The 20,749-nt window shown below is 40.9% G+C and overlaps 1 protein-coding gene across 5 annotated transcripts in view; it reads left to right on the top strand.

Moving 5' to 3' along the window:
- Nucleotides 1–20,749, top strand: part of TUBGCP5 (tubulin gamma complex associated protein 5) — a 46,518-nt gene that overhangs the window by 20,481 nt on the left and 5,288 nt on the right. For all 5 annotated transcript variants that reach the window (XR_005225338.2, XM_037898945.2, XM_007063207.4 and 2 more), the window contains 7 exons: nt 1,082–1,280; nt 4,192–4,380; nt 6,001–6,183; nt 6,737–6,821; nt 6,931–7,051; nt 8,631–8,809; nt 10,060–10,185. Coding sequence is in view for 4 of the 5 variants with exons in the window: in XM_037898945.2 (XP_037754873.2) it covers nt 1,082–1,280; nt 4,192–4,380; nt 6,001–6,183; nt 6,737–6,821; nt 6,931–7,051; nt 8,631–8,809; nt 10,060–10,185 (1,082 nt within the window). In the remaining variant the exon portion in view is untranslated. The remainder of the gene's footprint in view (nt 1–1,081; nt 1,281–4,191; nt 4,381–6,000; nt 6,184–6,736; nt 6,822–6,930; nt 7,052–8,630; nt 8,810–10,059; nt 10,186–20,749) is intronic.

The raw sequence follows: 20,749 nt of genomic DNA, 5'->3' as shown, positions 1-20,749 counted from the left end.
TTTTTTATATATTTAACATCATTATAAATGCTGGAGGCGAAGCAGGGTTGGGGGTGGAGGCTGGCAGCTTGCGACCCTCCATGTAATACCTCACAACCCCCTGAGGGGTCCTGACCCCCAGTTTGAGAACTCCTGTTTTAGAGTATAACACTCTCCTTCTTATGCTTGCACTGTGTGGTTTGTAACTTCACATCTGATTTGAAACAACTGGTTCTGTTCCAAAACCCCTGACACACGACAATGTGAGAACTGAATTTTTACCTTAATTCAGAATTTCTTTGCTTTTCTCAGTTTTAAGTTGCTCTTAAACATTATTTTAAATTCTCTCTTGTTACTTTGTACTATTTAAGATCTTTCTTCAAACCATAAAACTATTTTATTATTATGTGATTAATGTATTGGTTCCCATTATTAAGTAGTTCATTGGTTTAGGAATGATAGGTAATAAATAGGATTTCTGATTTGAGGAAAGCCAGTTGGTGATCTGCCCAAAGAGCCTGATATAACTGTAGGCATGCTGAATACTTGGAGTAACCATCATCAGTGATGGTACACAAAGGACAGTAGTGGGAGCTGTGATGTCTGTTGTCTTCACATGGGACAATATAAATGCGCTATTTGTAGGTTATACAAGTCCCTTTCTATTTAAATGTAGGGTGAGGTGGCTTTGAACTGTTTTGCAACCTCTTTTTACATCTGCGTTATCCCTTTTGGCATGGGAGGATAAACTGTCATTGAAAACAAGTTTTGTATTAATGGCTGACAGTTACTTTATATCCAAAGTCTTTGAGGGTTTAATATTTTCAGAAATATTAATTTCATATTTTAGGTTCCAGTTCAGCAAGATATTTCAGTATATACCCAACATTAAGCATATAAATAGTCCTATTAATATCAATATTTAAAGTTAGACGTGTGCTTAAGTACCTTGCGAATCACAGCCTAGATTCTATTGATGTTGCATATGGAAATATAACAAGCAAAACTGGGTTTGTGTTAATCTCCTTAATTTAGTTGTTCTAGTATAATCAACATTGTTTCTTAGAATAATATTTACCATATATTTTACTATCCACTTCAGATGCAGAAAGAAAGAGTTTGTACACACTATTTCTGGAGTCTGTGCAGTCCCGTCTGCGGCATGGGGAAGAATCTGTTCCAGATATTATTACAGAACAACAAGCTACAAAGCAGAGTTTGATAAAGATGCAGTCTATCGCAGAGAGACACTTAGAGCTGGATGATGTTCATGATCCATTGCTGGCTATTAACTTTGCTAGGTAATTGAACACCTGAAAGATAACTGATCTCACCACTGTGTTGCCAGAAGCCACAAGGCATCAACTTTTTGCTATTGCTGCTTAAAACAAACAAGCTCAGGAACAAGCCTAAAGGGGAGCACGGCTAAGTATTGTCTCAGGCATCTTATGAATGGCCAAAGGTTCATTAAAAATATAAATTTATTAAAATGAGTATTCAAGAACGGTTCTATATATGCCTACTACATCTAGCAGGACTTAAATGTTTTTAGTGAAAATGGAACTGTCTCTAGCATGGCAAATTTTATTACAAAAAAAGTAGATATCATTTCTCGAATTATGATAGAACAAATGCTGTAGAAAAATGTAATATTTTTAATGTGTGTGCATGGCACATAATGTAAAATGTCTTTCATTTGAATCAACATGTTTCTTTTTGGCCTATCATCACAAAGATGTATCTTGCAAAATTCTACTGTGGTACTAACAGTAGTTTAAAACAAACCTTTCAGGAAAAAGGCCACAAAAATAATTGTTCCTTTGTGATAATGTAATGTGAGGAAACTAGCAGAGCAGCAATACGTTGATTTTAACAGTCTTACATAGGTCATAATAGTTAGTGGTGAGAATGTTAGCTATTTATTTCTGTTACGTGCCAATAGGTAGATCTGTGTTCTGGCTTTTCAAAAAGAGTTCTAATGTAACAATGGTGCCTTTAGTTCTTGGTTGTATTTAAAAGCTTTCATTGTGAAGTTAACAACCTTACAGTTTAACAGGGTACAAAGTATTATAAGAATACTGTAATTAATAGTTGAGTATGTACCTAATCTCTCTCAGTGGATGAGAATATTCTCTTAAAAGTTGATAGGCTGGTTAACTCAGTTCTTTTGTCGATCAAGACAATCTCTGCTCTGAAGTGATGGAAACCGGACTTGCACTACACTGATTTTACCTGTTGATAGCTTTTGCTGTACTGTAATGATGATTTTGACCCTACTCTGATAAACTAATTGGCTTTGGCTTACTAATGCTATGTCTACACTACAGCCTATGTCTGCAAAACTTATGTTGCGCAGGGATGTGAATATTCTACCCCCATGAGTGACAGAGGTTACACCAACATAAGTGTTCGTGTGCACAGCACTATGTCTGTGGGAGAGCTTATGCTGCTTGCAGAGGTGGTTTTATTTATGCCGACGGGAGAGCTCTCTCCTGTCGGCAGAGTGTCTTCACCAGATGTGCTGCAGCGCACAGGTTTATCGGTACAGCTAAGCCACTACAGCGCTGTACATATAAACATACCCTACGTGTTAAATGTCTGACTCAGAGATTTTCCAGTGGTATAATATTATACCACTTGGCCTTGGGTATTTAGTGGGGGAAAGCCCTGAGGCTACTGGAGCACTTTTCTTTGTCTGATTAAATTCTGTCCAGCTTTTGCTGAGATATATACTGTTACAAATTGCCATTTATCTTCTCTCACTTGTTTCTCTGGCAAATGTTGTTGACAGTGTGCCAAAATAATAATTGGACAGGAAAATTTTAAGGCCAAGCTGCCGTTGCTGCCACGACAGCGGGCAGTAGCATGTGGTTCATTAGGAACACCAGGTTGCTGCTAGAGCTGCTGTAGCAGGGTAGAGGGAAAGGGAAGAGAAGAAAGACATATTGGGCTCCCCCTTCTCCCAGGTCGTCCCAGTGACCCATGTCCTCCACTGGAGGACACTATATGGAAACACCCACCCTCTGGTGAGGGTTGGAAGGGAGAGTGACTGTGGTTTTTTTCCCCCCATCACATGTTGTTACCTGTCTTCTAGAGACCCGATAGCTAGCTCCAGCAGCATATTTCCACCCCTGCCTAGGGCTGGAGTTCTCCTAACTTACAAGGTTTGTCTTATCCCATTAAGAGAGAGACTATGATTTATGTGTCTGTGCATTGAAGTAATATCCCCCTCTTACACCAGTACGCAGGCTACCCAAATCTATATTTGGCACTTTTGCGACTGCTACTGGAATACTATGTCCAGTTCTGTGTTCACAATTCAGAAAGGATTTTGATAAATTGAAGAGTGTTCAGAAAAGAGCCGCAAGAATGATTAAAGGATTAGAAAACATGCCTTAGTAATGACAGACTCAGGAAGCTCAATCTATTTAGCTTAACAAAGAGAGTGTTAAGGGATGACATGATTACCATCTGAGTACCTACCTGGGGAACAAGTACTTGATAATGGACTCTTCAGTCTAGCAGAGAAGTGTATAGCTGCATCCAGTGGCTGAAAGTTGAAGCTAGATAAATTTAGACTGGAAATAAGGTGTAAATATTTAAGTGATAGTAACTAACCACTGGAACAATTTACTAAGGGTCAGAGTGGATTCTCCATTACTGGCAATTTTTAAATCAAGGTTGACGGGTTTTTTTTTAAAATATATTCTCTAGAAATTATTTTGGGGAAATTTTGTGACGTGTTATACAGGAGGACGAACTAGACCACGACAGTGGTCCTTTCTGGCTTGGAATATATGAAAACCCATAACCTCTTGTTTAGGCCTTATGACAGTGTAGCCCTAAAAAACCATATAAAACAAATATTTTTCTTATTTATTGAGGTCTACAGTATTTGCTTTTCAGAACTACAACAAGAACTGGCATAAACACAGTGAGCGACTATGTGGTTACAGCACATCATCCAAACTAGTACTCTTATGCCTTGTTGTATGAATAGTCACTCGAAATAATGGGTGTGTCTGAGTTAAGGCATTAATATCCATTGGGTTACCAGTACTGGAATGAAATTTTTACTACTTTTTCAGTGCCTTTTTTTTTAAAGCAGAAAGCTAAATGAGACCACAAAGTTTTAAATGTATGACACATTCTGTTAGGTATTATATGGATCAATTCCTTTCCAGCTAAACAGTGTTTTTTTTTATTTTGAAGGTTGTATTTGGAGCAAAGTGACTTTCATGAAAAATTTACTGGTGGTGATGTTTGCGTGGATAGATCCTCTGAATCAGTGACATGCCAGACATTTGAACTGACATTGAGGTCTTGCCTTTATCCTCACATAGATAAGCAATATCTGGAATGCTGTGGCAACCTAATGCAAACTTTAAAGAAGGATTACAGGTAAAAAATGAAATTAGATTCTACTTAAAAAGCATATTCCATTATCATTGGTATACCATACTGTAAAAGCATCAATTATTTTAAGAAAATTGTTTGTAGTTGAAATCTTTTACAAACTGTTTAATCTTCTCTTCTAATTCTGCTGTGATAAACAATAACAAAAGCACTAATAAAACATGGAATTAACATAATATTTTCCAACTGTCACTCTATTCATTGTTCTTTTGTGTTCTATCCCTTTTTTCTGTATTACCTACTTAAGCCTAGTCTACACTAGAAAATTATGTTGGCATAACTGCATCATTCGGGCATTAAAAATTCATATCCCTGAGAGGCATAGTTAAGTTGATATAAGTCCCCAGGTAGGCAGCGCTAGGTTAATGGAAGACCTAACTATTGTTTTTCGGAGAAGTGGATTACGTGCACTGATGGGAGAATCCCTCCAGTCGGTGTAAATAGCGTCTATACTGAAGTGCAGCTGCACTACAGTGCCGCTGTAGCCTTTTAAATGTAGACATGCCCTTAGTTTGTAAGGTCATTTTTGAAGGAACCATTTCTTAGTATCTATTTGTACAGCATGAAGCATGGTAGGTGTCCAGTCTCTGATTGGGTCTCTAAGCACTATTGTAATACAAATAATAATGATAAAGAAAAAGTAAAGTGTTAGTAGCTTGAGAAAAACATAGTTTTTTAATACGTTTGCTTTAATTAAATAACGTTTAAAGGTAAACAAACTTCTTAATTCAGACACTAGATTATGGTATTAAGTACTTCTGGGTAGAGAAGTATTAAAACTGAGTTAAAAATCGACAAATGTAAATATTCCTAGAAAGAACAATGGGTAAAATCCTGGCCCTAATTAAGTCAATGTCAAAGCTATCATTGACTTCAGTGGAACCAGGCTTTCACACATTCAGCTGAAAATATAGGAGAAATTTTAGGAAGACAGAGTATGATTATCTAAATTGGAATTTGGCCATTACACTACCACTAATTATGTGATATTGTCATGCTGTGTTGAGTAAAGTGGCCTGATCTCATGACCTCTGAGCTAGTCCTAGGTCACCATCTTTCTATTTAAGGTACTGATGTGGCCCCCATCACCATAGTATCTAAGTGCCTTACAGTCTTTAAATGTATCCATCCTCACAGCACCTCTGTGAAATAGGGAAGTACTAGTACCCCTTCTTCCCCTTATTTAACAGATGAGGAACTGATATTGGAGCCCTTACTTAGGCAAAACTCCCAGTGACGTTGGAATTTTTTCAGGCTCTGCAGTTAGAGAGCTGCAATATTTCTCCCATAAAGCTGTTCTTGAATTTGAGGGCCTGATCCAGAAAAGTGCTTGAATACATGACTAGTCCTACTGAAGTCAGTGGCACTACTTTCAATGCTTTGAGCTACACACGTGGTTAAGTATTTTGCTACATCTGGGCTTAAGTGACATTTATGTGAAAAAATAATGTATAATAAACTTCACTGGAGTATGGGATTCAATTGGGAGTTCTTGTTGTGATGAGACTTTTAAAGGTTTGCATTACATAATGTAACATTTTATGTTAAAGGAAGATTTATAATGCACATTGAAGAGATGTTTGTGTATTTGTATTCTCTGTTTAGGCTGGTAGAGTACTTGCAGGCAATGCGAAACTTTTTCTTGCTTGAAGCTGGGGATACTATGTATGATTTCTACACATCTATTTTTGATAAAATAAGAGAAAAGGAAACTTGGCAGAATGTATCATTTCTAAATGTCCAGCTCCAGGAAGCAGTTGGACAACGTTACCCAGAGGACAGTTCAAGGTAAAACGCATTGGATTAAGTTTAAAGTAACAGTGAAAGAAAAAGTCAATTTCCTTTTCCCTTCCTGTTGAAATGATAGGTTTATGAAATACATAAATATTAGGCTCTGTTGTGTTCTTAGTCATCGGTATAGCTGTAAGTTCAACCACTTTGGGTCATTCTGTCCCTGCGTTTTGAGTTAGAAACTATTGTGTGGATTGATAGAGTATTCAAAATGCAGTATGGTGGAAGTAAGCATATGATTATCTACTTAAAATATCAGAGCATTAATTAATCTGTGCACTAGAACTAAATTTTACCTGTAGACATTTGTTTTTGTTTTCCTCCACAATAAGTTCCCCTATATATTCACTTGTAATAGTGTCTTCATTAGTAATTCTGTCAAACAATCTTTTTACAAAGCTTGGAGCAGAGGTATCTTTACAAATCTTTCCATACCAGGTTAAATCTGATCATTAATATTTAGTAATGACAGATTAAAACAAAATATTTTAAGATAACCATGAGTTTCATGCAAACCATTGGCAACTGGAGTTTTTGTTTCTTTTTGTAGGCTGTCTATATCTTTTGAAAGTGTTGATACAGCAAAGAAGAAACTCCCTGTCCATACCTTAGATGGCTTAACATTGAGCTACAAGGTAAAATATAATGATTTTTTTTGCTTTAATTTTAAAATACATTTGAAGTGTAACCGCAAATCGCTCCATCAAATTAAGTTATCTTTTTTTGTGTTTTTTTCCTCTTTAGGTCCCTTGGCCTGTGGATATAGTTATAAGTTTAGAATGTCAAAAAATTTACAATCAAGTGTTTCTTCTCTTATTACAAATAAAGTGGGCCAAGTATAGCTTAGATGTTTTACGATTTGATGGTAAGAAATTTCTTGAAATATTTCTTGTTAATCTTAAATCTGTATCACTGAAAATATAAGGTCTTGTTTTATGGCATATTGGTATCCATGCTATTGACAGTTGTTTGAATACATCCAGTATTACAGTAGCCTCTTTGAAAAGTCAGTATTGCAGCATAATAGACCCTGTATGTAGCATTTACAAGGCACTGGGAAAGATAGTTGCTAAATTAATTTTGCTCAGCAGAGCAGTGTGAAAGTCACATTGGACCTCATCTAAACCCACTGAAATGAATGGGTGTCTTTCCATTGACTTCATTGGTGTTCGAATAAGGCCCACGGTGAGAATCCTTTCCTGATTATGTAAGCAGTTAAATGATTTTGGAAGTCAAGTTTTGAAGTAAAATTGACATTGCTAGGGGCAGTGTCCATCCATCTTGATGGCAAATTTCTCTCATTTGTGGTATGAGCATCCAGGATAAGAGATTATAAACTAGTTGGATCCTTGATGGCTTTGCAGAGTTCATCATATCTGTGTCTCATTTAACACACCTATTAAATACAGCTGGCTATATTTATTGAGGCATTTCTTTTGCAACCATCACTGTGCTATGGTATCTAGGCACCAAATACAGAATTGGTCAGTCCTACTTTGTCTGCAAAGGACCCCTACCATACCTTAAATCAGCGATAGTTTTTTTGTTTGTTTTTCAAATCTCTGAGATTTGTTGCTAGGTTATTCTTCAGCCATAGCCACTGAAGGAAGTCCTGTGCATCATATCCTAATGCAAATACAGTCATGATTTTACCAGTAACATCACTTCCTGTCCTAAGTGGTTGTGGAAATAGTTATTTACCCTTTATAAACTACAAAGTAAAATTATGTAGGTCAGAATGTGTACTTGGGAGTTTAATTTTCCTGTGCTGGCAGAATGTCTATGGGCTCTTTAATTGTGTGGTCAAGATCAGTAGGGTGTGTGGGAGTGCTGGGGAGGAGGGTCAGGGATTTTTCCAGTATCCCACTTCAGTGGCCTTTTGGTGTTCATACTATTAAGAGTTTTATATAAAGTAGTCCACTCTGCTTAACCTTTGAAAATAAATAACTGTGTCATCCAGAGAGTTTGAGTGGTTGGGCTCAGGTTTCACCTAAAGACTTTCATAACCCTATTGGATCATTGTGTCACTGAAGGTATTGAGAACTGTACTTTCTAATTTGCTAAAATGAGTTTTAATTTGTAAGGGTATGACTGGGCTTTGAAGTGTTCTCCCTTTTGTGGAGATAACAGTTTATGTTCATGTAATTTTTTTAATACTGTAATTTATAAATCTTGGCACTTACATAACACTTTCTATCTTTAATACGTAGCAAACATTAATTAATTGCATCACAATATCTCCTCCCAGTTACGATTTTAATATATGATTGTTATGTAGCTACTGATAAAGTATCTGAATTAAAGGACAAAAGCTATTTCAGTATATTATGTTCTGATAACTTTTAAAAAAAGGATACATTTTTAGTTTTAATTAATATTCAAATGCAGTTAATATCTATTTATTTTATAAATATTCACCCAAACTTTTTCCTCTCCATTTTTAGAGCTAGTAAATGCTACCGAAAAACCACAGTTTAAGGAAGGACCTCAATTAGAACAAGAGACAGTTCCTCAGTTTGGATCACAAACCGAACTTATAAAACAACAAATTCACCGTATGTTCCTCTTACGAGTGAAACTCATGCATTTTGTTAACAGCTTACACAACTACATCATGACCAGGGTTCGTCCTTTTACAATAATCTGACGTATTGTAGGAATTTCTAACTGTAGTCATAACAGCTAATAATTCAAAACAACTTCTGACTAAGCATGTGTAAATAAGTAATGTCTTCACTTAATGTCTATTTTGATCAGTTTTAAGTCCTGAACTAAAAAGGAATGTATATTGAAAATATTCATGCTGATTGTTTGAATTTTAAGACAGACATCTTAAATTAGTAAATATTAAATAGACTTTAGGAGTTTTTAATGTGGACAATTCTTTGATATTAGTAACACTTTTCTTCAGTCTAACTTTTCACCCCAAAGGTTTACAAAGAAAGGACGTTAATGTCAAGAGAAACAATAGATTTCAGTAAGCTGCAGTTATTCTGCACTCCTAATAGCATTACTGCAAAAGTTGTGTCTTTACATGGGTGCCTCTGGGAGTTAACTAATATCCATTTCCAAAAGTTTATATTCTCTTAAATGAAGCAGGAACCTGTGTAGATCCACACTTACCCTACTACTGTATATGTATTGCAATTCTGTGTTGATACATCCTTTTTGAAAGGAGAACAGATGGAAGCTGGCCCACTTTCTTAATGATGATGCTCTGTGTTATGCAAGAGGTTCTGAGTTCTATTTCCAGTCCCAGTCTCTTGATTCCTAGGCCTTCAGGAACTGGGATTTCTAACGGTGGTAGCATGCCCTGAATCAACACCTACAGAAGTGGCATATTCAGTCCATGGTACAACAGCAGCCCTCTCTATCACAGCAGCTCTCAAACTGTGGGTTGTGACCCCCAAAGTGACTCGTGACCCCATTTTAATGGGGTCACCAAGGCCAGCATTCCATTTGCTAGGGCTCGGGGCTGAAGCCGAAGCCTGAGCCCTGCTGCCCAAGGCTGAAGCTGAAGTCCGAGGGCTTCGGCCCTGGGGCAGCGGGGCTTGGGCTCCAGCCCTCGCCCAGGGTCATGTGGTAATTTTTGTTGTCAGAAGGGGGTCGCAGTGCAATGAAGTTGGAGAACCGCTGCTCTATTGAATTAAAGAATATAATTGACATGTTGAAGGGAGTTCAGTTTTTGGTTATATGGATGGTGGCCGTAAGACTGAACCTTAAAGGTAGTGATAGAAGAGGGGAAGAGTGAGGGAATAATTGAGGTTCAGACTCTAAAAAGACCTCCCCAGAGAATTGTAGAGAAAAGAACTATGGGGATTCCAGTCATAGAGGTGGTATTCATGTTAATCCTCCCTGCTTTTTCTTCTAAAGATTCTTCACAGTACAGGTTTGGAGTTTCAGCACCAGGTAGAAGAAGCCAAAGACTTAGATCAACTGATTAAAATTCATTATAGATATTTGTCTACAATCCATGATCGCTGCCTACTGAGAGAAAAGGTATGTGTTAAGTAAAACTGAATACGTGGTATTTTCAGCCTAACAAGGGAGAAAATGTTTGTCATTACAAATCATACAGTATATGTTGGATTTTTACATATGGTAATTATAGATATTGTGGAGAGGCAGTAGCCTTTCCAGAGTTACAATTGAGACTCATTTTCCTTGTAAACCTGCATTTGCTTCCCACTCAGAATAATTTCCTTAATTATACAGTTCAGTTCTACTTCAAATTGTACATGGGTCACCTGTGGCTAGAAGATACGGGAATTTATGGTGATTCTTTGAGTACTGTCCCTATAGGTGCTCCACTCCAGGTGCTCTTGTGCCCCCTGTACCTGTGATTGGAGATTTCTCAGAGCAGTGTTCATTTGGCCCGCGCAAGCGTGTTACTCAGTCTCATGCTCTGTGCTGTTATATAGCATTGCATGAGCAAACCACCTTCAGTTCCTTCTTACCTGCATTGGCCTGAGACAAAGCCTTATCAGTTGTCTGCATTGTTTTACCCCAGCTGTGTCGCCTTAGTTCTTTTAGTAGTTAAGTTTATTATAGTTAGTTAGTAGTTAGTACTTGGTTGTAGTTTTAGTTGTTGTTTTTGTCTTTTTTGAAAAGATTTTTAATTATATATATGGCTTTTAGATCGATAATGTCTCCTCTTCTGGGAATTTTTACTTTACTGGGAGAGCATGCTAAGTTCTCCTGGTTTCAGATGCTGCCTGTTGTGCTAGCAGGGATTCCCGGTGACTGACTGACACTCCTCATGCATCTGTTGCCCTCTGGGAGTCTCATATTTTCTAAAAGTGCAATTTCTGTCTGGCATTAAAATCTAGAGCTAACAGGGAGCTCTAACTGACTCCTCACAATGGAGAGCTCACTATGCCCAGCCTCTGACACTGGTCAGAGGACCTCCTCTGTATGTTGGTCTCTGAGTAAGTCCGCTGCCTTCACTGTCTCCGAATCGTACTCCTTGAGAGCACGATTCTTTTTATAAGATTCCCAGAGACCATCCCTGGAGTTTTCCAGGTAGGGAACCTACCTCAAAGAAGTCAGTCTCTGATGACTTCAGTGACTTCCGCCCCTACTTCTCTCCAGCCCGGTACCCATGAGGCTGCTGGTTCCTCAGGTACTCAAAATATGGTTTAAACTAAAGACTATAAAGTTCTGCTGGTACATACTCAATAAAGGAGTTCAGCTTGGTATAATTTAACGCTTGAGAATTGGCAATTCTGAATTGTAAAGTGGCAGGACCTTATCAAGAAGGTTGTGGATTCTTTGCAGATCTATCTTGAGGAGGTTAAAGAACCACATCATAAGCTACTTGGCATCCTTCATACAGTTTCATCTGCCTGCATTACCCTGGTTGTTAACGATCCTGCAATTTGGCATACCCCAGCATCCATTCTACCCACGTGTAAGAGTGCAGACAAAAATATCTTGTCCCCTCTAAGGACTCTATTTGTATTTTCCCATCCCTTTCCTAACTCCTTAGTGGCTGAGAGCATTAATAAATGTGGAAGTCAGCACCGTGCTATATCTATGTTCTGTGATACAGATCATAAATGCCTCAACCTGTTTGGTAGAAAAGGATATTTGTCAGCCACTTTACAGTTGAGAATCGCCAACTACCAGGCATTAATGGTGAAGTATAACTATATAAATTATACCAAGCTGAACTCCTTTTATTGAGTATCTACCAGCAGAACATAGAGAGCAATTCCAGGCAATTAATGCAGTAGGCCAACTGCTCATCCGAACATTTCCTGTAGGCCTCTCTCGGCTCTGGTGATACTGCCACTCATTTGATTTCGGTGGCAGAAGTTATTAAGGGCCTTCTGGCTTCTGCTCTCAGGATTTCCCAAGGAGGTCCAGAATACGGTCAAGACCTTCCTTTTGATGGCACCGAACTGTTTGCTGAAAGCACAATCTCTACAAACGTTGAAGGACTCTTTCCCCTTCCCTCCCCCACCCCAAAGGTCATGTCAGTAGTAGCAGGACATCTCCGCAGAAAGGTTATTGTGATGTTCCCTTACCTAGACAGTTGGCTTCTGAAAGGTCAGGATGCAACTTGCAAAGCCATAGTCCTCTTTCTCCAATTCCTCCTGCAATTGAATATTCAGAAATCTACCTTAACCCCTGTGCAAAAGTTAGAATATGAGTTCATCTCGATTCAATAGGGGCAAGAGCCTACCTCTCAATGCACGGATTCATGGCTCTATCCATCATAGTCAGTCCCTCCCTATTAATGGTGCACTCCTTGAGCTTGCAAAGGTCCTCTAGAGCAGGCTGGCTTTGGTACCGCCTGAAGCACAAGGAAAAGCGCTACTTCATTCTGGTGGAGGGATGTGAGGGTTTTTACTCCCATCAGGCCCCACGTTCCCTGGTCGTAACTGTGGTGAATGATAGAGCCTATCAGGGCAGGTTCAAGTCCATTCTCAAGGATAAGGACTCTAAATGAATGGAGCTGATGGGCAGGAAGATTTATACGTCCTCTTCCTTGCAGATGCAGATTGCTGACCAGCAAGCATTGCTGTTCAAGTATGACTTTGTGAACTGGATGGCTACGTCTAAGTTTGCAGACCAGCTGCCATAAGCCTCGAGAGAGGAATTTTGGGCATTTGTCACCGAAGGCTGCTTGGTAACTAAGACTTTGTTGCAGTCTGTGCTGGAATCTTCAGCCAGAGTGATGGCCTCAGGCGTGACCATGAGAGGAGCTTCCTGGCTGCAGAATTTGGGCATTGCTCCCAATGTGCAGCAAGCCATAGAGGATTTTCCCTTTGATGGCCAAATGCCGTTTTTGGATAGGACAGATGAGACTTTGCACTTCTTCAAGGACTCTAGGGCTACCCAACAGTCCTTGGGAGTATATACGCTAACGGTGCAGAGGCACCACCGTGGTGGTCAACAGCAGCTGTAGCGTCCGCAGCGCACATTTGGGCAGCCGTTCCCTCCCCCAAGACAGCAGGACTATACCAGAAAGGGGCATAGATCCCATAGAAAGAAGCAGTTCTGTCTGGCCAGTCCATGTGCCCTCCCTTGGCACCCGTTAAGCACCCATTTTGACTCCTTGGTCCATAGCAGTGTTCCAGTCATCATTCCTTTCTCCCTGTCCCTTCAATTTGGGGACAGGACGGCCTTCTTTTACAATGCATGGGTTTTGATCACCACTGACAGCTGGGTCTTCGGCACTGTCAGATCTCATAGACTTTAAGGTCAGAAGGGACCATTATGATCATCTAGTCTGACCTCCTGCACAACGCAGGCCACAGAATCTCACCCACCCACTCCTGCAATAAACCTCTCACCTATATCTGAGCTATTGAGGTCCTCAAATCATGGTTTAAAGACTTCAAGGTGCAGAGAATCCTCCAGCAAGTGACCCGTGCCCCATGCTACAGAGGAAGGTGAAAACCCCCAGGGCCTCTGCCAGTCTGCCCTGGAGGAAAATTCCTTCCCGACCCCAGATATGGCGATCAGCTGAACCCTGAGCATGTGGGCAAGACTCACTGGCCAGATACCCAGGAAAGAATTCTCTGTAGTAACTCAGATCCCACCCCATCTAACATCCCATCACAGGCCATTGGGCCTATTTACCACTAATAGTCAAAGATCAATTAATTGCCAAAATCATGTTATCCCATCATACCATCTCCTCCATAAACTTATCGAGCTTAATCTTGAAGCCAGATAGGTCTTTTGCCCCCACTGCTTCCCTTGGAAGCCTGTTCCAGAACTTCGCTCCTCTGATGGTTAGAAACCTTTGTCTAATTTCAAGTCTAAACTTCCTGATGGCCAGTTTATATCCATTTGTTCTTGTGTCCATATTGGTACTGAGCATAAATAATTCCTCTCCCTCCCTGGTATTTATCCCTCTGATATATTTATGGAGAGCAATCATATCTCCCCTCAGCCTTCTTTTGGTTAGGCTAAACAAGCCAAGCTCCTGGAGTCTCCTTTGATAAAACAGGTTTTCCGTTCCTCGGATCACCCTAGTAGCCCTTCTCTGTACCTGTTCCAGTTTGAATTCATCCTTCTTAAACGTGGGAGACCGGAACTACACACACTGTTCCAGATGAGGTCTCACCAGTGCCTTGTATAACAGTACTAACATTTCCTTATCTTTACGGGAAATACCTCGCCTGATGCATCCCAAGACCGCATTATCTTTTTTCACAGCCATATCACATTGGCGGCTCATAATCATCCTGTGGTCAACTAATACTCCAAGGTCCTTCTCCTCCTCTGTTACTTCCAATTGATACGTCCCCAGCTTATAACTAAAATTCTTGTTATTAATCCCTAAATGCATGACCTTACACTTCTCACTATTAAATTTCATCCTATTACTATTACTCCAGTTTACAAGGTCATCCAGATCTTCCTGTATGATATCCCGGTCCTTCTCTGAATTGGCAGTACCTCACAGCTTTGTGTCATCCGCAGACTTTATTAGCCCACTCCCACTTTTTGTGCCGAGGTCAGTAATAAAAAGATTAAATAAGACTGGTCCCAAAACCGATCCCTGAGGAACTGCATTGGTAACCTCCCTCCAGCCTGACAGTTCCCCTTTCAGTAAGACCCACTGTAGTCTCCCTGTTAACCAGTTCCTTATCCACCTTTCAATTTTCATATTGATTCCCATCTTTTCCAATTTAACTAATAATTCCCCTTGTGGCACCATATCAAATGCCTTACTAAAATTGAGGTAAATTAGATCCACTGCGTTTCCTTTGTCTAAAATATCTGTTACTTTCTCAAAGAAGGAGATCAGGTTGGTTTGGCATGATCTACCTTTTGTAAAACCATGTTGTATTTTGTATTACCATTGACCTCAATGTCCTTAACTACTTTTTCCTTCAAAATTTTTTCCAAGACCTTGCATACTACAGTTGTCAAACTAACAGGTCTGTAGTTACCCTGATCGCTTTTTTTCCCTTTCTTAAAAATAGGAACTATTTAGCAATTCTCCAGTCATACAATAGAACCCCTGAGTTTGCAGATTCATTAAAAATTCTTGCTAAAGGGCTTGCAATTTCATGTGCCAGTTCCTTTAATATTCTCAGATGAAAATTATCTGGGCCCCCCGATTTAGTCACATTAAGCTGTTCGAGTTTGGCTTCTACCTCGGATATGGTAATATCTACCTCCACATCCTCATTCCCATTTGTCATGCTACCATTATCCCTAAGATCCTCTTTAGCCTCATTAAAGACTGAGGCAAAGTATTTGTTTAGATATTGGGCCATGCCTAGATTATCCTTAACCTCCACTCCATCCTCAGTATTTAGCGGTGCCACCTCTTCTTTCTTTTTTTTCTTATTTATATGGCTATAGAACCTTTTACTGTTGGTTTTAATTCCCTTTGCAAGGTTCAACTCTACATGACTTTTAGCTTGTCTCACTTTATCTCTACATGTTCTGACCTCAATAAGGTAGCTTTCCTTTCTGATCCCTCCCATCTTCCACTCCCTGTATGCTTTCTGCTTTTTCTTAATCACCTTTCTGAGATGCTTGCTCATCCAGCTTGGTCTACAACTCCTGCCTATGAAATTTTTTCCCCTTTCTTGGGATGCAGGCTTCTGATAGCTTCTGAAACTTTGACTTGAAGTTCCTGTCCATCCCTCCCCATCCCTCTTCAGAAACCCCTCTCACCAGATACTGCTCCTTGAGCAGGTTCACTCTCTACTGGCTTTGGGAGTGGTGGAGGAGGTTTTGCTGGAACACCGAGGTCACGGCTTCTGTTCCCAAATCCAAGGGAGGGTAAGACCCATTCCGACCTTTGAGGCCTTAACAAATATATCCAGTACAAGAGGTTCCAAATGGTCACTCTATCAACTGTCCTCCCTATGTTGTCTCAGAATGACTGGTTTGCTGCCCTGGACCTTCAGGACACCTATTGGGCTACAGAAAGTTCCTTTGATTCGTCGTAGCAGAGCTCCATCTTCAGTATATGGTGTTGCCCTTCGGCCTCTCTTCTGCCCTTGGGTTTTTACCAAATGCAAGGTCATGGTGACTGCGTACCTCAGGAAGAAAGTAATCCACATCTTCCTGTATCTGGAAGACTGGCTATACTGAGAGGCAAGTCTAGAGAGGCCGTCAACATTACATTGTGCCTGCTCAACCGTCTGGGTTTCATTCTAAAAACTGAAAAGTCAGGTTTCAGAGTGGTAGCCGTGTTAGTCTATATCAGCAAAAACAATGAGGAGTCCTTGTGGCATCTTAGAGACTAACAATTTCATTTGGGCATAAGCTTTCGTGGGCTAGAACCCACTTCATCAGATGCATGGAGTGGAAAATACAGTAGCAGGTGTATATATACATAGTACATTAAAAGATGGGAGTTGCTTTACCAAGTGGGGGGTCAGTTTAACAAGACAGTTCAATTAACAGTATTGAATACCAAGGGAGGAAAAATCACTTTTGTAGTGGTAATGAGGGTGGCCCATTTCAAACAGTTAGCAAGAAGGTGTGAGTAACAGTAGGGGGAAATTAGTATGTGAATTTTGGTTCCCGCTCAAAAAATAGACTTCATTGGGGCCTTAATAGACTCTCCGAGTTTGAGAGCATTTCTGCTGACTGACCATTTTCAGTCATTCACCACCTTTTCCTTAGTCTGCAATCTCAGCTTTCCACGATGTGTTGAATGTATCTCAGGCTCTTGGGCTACATGTCTGCTGGCATGCAGGTGGTCCAGTTTGCAAGGTTGTGTCTTTGCCTCCATCAGATGTGGCTCAGGACAGTTTACAATCTGACTCTTCACTCCTTGAAGAGATTGGTCCATCTCCCTCCACTGGTCCAGGACTCCTTGCTGGGGTGGATGATCCTGGAGAACATTTGTCAGGGTGCTCCCTTCATCCATCCAGGTCTGTCTCTGATGCCTCCAAGATGGGCTGGGGAGCCCATCTGGAGTTGCTGAAAGTTCAAGGTCTGCGATCAGAGCTGCAGTCCTCACTGCATATCGAAGTGCTGGAGTTTTGGGCCATCCACAATGTGTATCCCCCTTTTTTGGACCATATTGGATATATGGTCCAATATAGTCACATATTTACCAACAATATCACCACAGTGTATTATGTGAACAGGCAAGGAGGAGAACAAAAGGCCATCAGGTTGTGGCAGTTCTGCATTGAGGAGAATATCACTCTGATAGCCAATCAAGTGCCCAGAATCTAGAATCATCTCACAGACTATTCTCAACAGGAATTTTTCCCTGAACCATGAGTGGTCTTTGAAAGCAAATTGTCCTCTGGGTCATCTTTGGAGTTTGGGGCGTTCCAACAATTGACCTGTTTGCCATGGGGAAACAGGAAATGTCTGTCTGTTCTGCTCTAGAGGGAGCCTCTGTCCGGGATCCCTATCCAATGGTTTCCATCTCAGCTGGTAGTCTGCTTTCCTGTACACTTTCCTCCTGATCATCCCACAGGTTATTCTTATTGCTGCAGTGTGGCCAAGGCAATGCTGGTTCTCCAGCCTTCTCACATTGTCAATTCAGCCTTTCATACCTCTTTCCTCTTCAACCCAACCTACTTGCAGAGCATCATGGGCACACCTTGCATCCCACACTCAGTTCCCTGCATCTCATGGCATGGCTGCTGCTTGGCTAAATGAGGAGGAAGAGCAGTGTTCAGCAGCTGTTCCACAGGTCCTAGTCAACAGTAGAAAACCCTCTAACAGAATGGCCTCTTCAGCAAAATGGAAGCGATTTTTGGTGTGGTGGTTGGCCCACAGAATTCAACCAACACTGGCTTCCATCCAGGACATCTTGGAGTACTTGCTTCACCTTCAGTTGTTGGGAATTGCACTTAGCTCATTGAGAGTGCATCTGGCAGTGATATCGGCATTTCATCCCCCATGAAGGGAAGATCAGTCTTCTCCATTACTGTGGTAGCAAAATTCTTAAAAGGGCTTCTTCATCTCTGTCCTCTGGTCCAAGAGCTCGTTCCTCCTTGGGACCTTACCGCGGTCCTAGCAGCTTTAATGGGGTCTCCATTCAAGCCACTGGCATCTTGTACCTTTCCACTTTTGTGTCAGAGAACTGCATTCCTCGTAGCAGATAGCACGTGCAAGAAGAGAATGAGAGTTGCATGCTCTAATGGCAGAGTCTCCTTTATATACAATTCTCTAAGGGCAAAGTGAATTTACAACCATACACCAAATTTTTGACTAAAGTGGTTTCTCAATTCTGTTTGAACCAGGTGGTATATTTATCTGTGTTCTTTCCTAAGTTGCATTCATCTCCGGAGTAGCAGCATCTCCATCCATTAGATGTCGGGGGATGTCTAGCCTTCTGTCTGGACAGGACTAAACTGTTTTGTGCTTTGCCTCGCCTGTTCGTCACGTGCAAATCACGTGAAGGGGAAAGTAGTCTCTTCACAGATGATTTCTAAATGGATAGCATGCTGTATCGAGACTGCATATGAAATCGCCTAGTCTATGCCTCCTCATCAGGTGCAAGCTCATTCTGTGAGTGCAAGCAATGTCAGTAGTGTTCCTCAGTGACATCTCAATACTGAAGATTTGCAGGGCTGCTACATGGACATCCATACATATATTTATGAACCATTATGCCTTTACCGCATCTTCTAGAGCGGATGCAAGTTTTGGTAGGCGGTCCTGCAATCCTTGTTTAGGTAGACTCTGAGCCCCACCTCATGTGAGTCACCTAAGTGGAATACATGGCTGCGTTTACTTACAGTAAGTAACAATTTCTTCTTCTTCAACTGTGGTTCTTTGAGATGAGATGCAGATGTGTATTCCATGACCCACCCTCCATCCCCTGTATCGGAGTCTAGTCTCTGGGTATTCTGTGTAAAGGAACTTAGGGGGTGGAGGGTCAGGGAGACTCTGCTTCATGTTGCCAGAGGGAGGGGCTGGTCATTAGATGCTTCTGCCACCCCTCTGTGAGTACTGCTAGGCAAAATTCTCTGGCTCTGGTGTGCAGTGTGTGTACACACCTAAGTAGAATACATGTCTCTGTCATATCTCAAAGAACCACAGTTGTCATAAGTAACCATTTCTTTCCATTCTTCAATAGAATGTTTTCTGTATTCGCCCAGCCAGTGATGATGAGGATCCTGAGGGGTCTCGGAAATCTATTTCCACCAGTCAGTCTACTCTGGTTTGGGACCTCAACCCGGTTCTTAAATGTCTTACAGGATTCTCTGTTTGAACCAGTGACTACCTGCTCACTCCTCCATTTCTCGATTGAAAACACCATTTCTGGTAGCCATCACATCAGCACGAAGAGTTAGGAATATAGGGGCCCTTCTGGCATACCCTCCTTTCACGTTACTTTTCAAAGACAAGTTCACATGACCACACCCCAAGTTTTTACCAAAAGTGTCTTCCGAGTTCCATATTAACTAACCCATTCATCTCCCGATCTTCCACTCTAAACCTCACCTAGACAAAGAGGACATGTTGTTACACATACTTGATGTCAGGAGAGCCCCGACCTTCTATCTTGACAGGACTAAACTGTTTAGAAAGACTCCCAAATTATTTGTCTCGATCACAGATACATCAAAAGGGTCTGCAGTCTCTTAACAAAGGCTTCCCAAGTGAATATCTGATTGCATTAGCTGTTGCTACCAATCTTGTAATCTCCAAGCACACCCGGGCATACGAACTCACTCTACAAGATCAGTTTCCACTTCTACAGCCTTTTGCAAAAATGTTCCCATCAGTGAAATAAGTTGAGCTGTGACTTCGACCTCTGTACGTATCTTTGCTAAGTAACTCATGCAATAACTCATGACTTGGCTTCTGATGCTGTATGTGGCTCAGCTGTACTTCCTTCAATACTGGACTCTGCTCTGAAGGCCCTTCCTCCTTAAAGGGAACTGCTCAGTAGTCACCTAGAGCGGAGCACCCAGAGGGACAGTACTAGAAGAAGGACATGGTCACTCAACCTGTGCAGTAACTGTAATTCTTCAAGATGTGGGTCCCTATGGGTTCTCCACTATCTGCTGTCCTTCCCCTCTGCTTTGGAGTTCTCTGCTACACAGCAGAGAAGAAACTAAGGGTGGTTTACCTGTGTGCTGATATATAACAGCAGGGAGCAACACGCATGCGCAGGCTGAACAGACACTGCTATGAGAAACCTCCAGTCATAGGCGCAGAGGATGTAAGTACACCTAGAGTGGAGCACCCATAGGGAGACACATCTCAAAGACCCACAGTTACTACACAGCGTGAATAACCATTTATTGGGGGGTTTTTGGTTTTGCCCAGATTTTAGGGGATTCAAACAAGCTGTTTGAGATGTGTCTAAAAATATATTCAAGATTATTTCTACTGGGGTAGCTTGAGGTGGGGGGTAAAGGAAGGTGCCGCCCATTATAGAGCTCTGCCACATTGTTGAATTGTTGTATTTTAGAGCAGTGATTTTCAACTTGTGGTCTGCAGACCCATAGGGGTCCGCAGACTATGTCTAAGATTTCCAAAGGGGTCCACACCTCCATTTGAAATTTTTTTAGGGGTCAACAAATGAAAAAAAGGTTGAAAACTGCTGTTGTAGAGGCAGCATATGCTGTACCTGTTTGCAGTAGCTTTAGCTAATATCAGT

The sequence above is a fragment of the Chelonia mydas genome, chromosome 1 (assembly GCF_015237465.2).
Source record: "Chelonia mydas isolate rCheMyd1 chromosome 1, rCheMyd1.pri.v2, whole genome shotgun sequence".
Lineage (NCBI taxonomy): Eukaryota > Metazoa > Chordata > Testudines > Cheloniidae > Chelonia > Chelonia mydas.
This window is presented reverse-complemented; position numbering and strand designations above follow the sequence as displayed.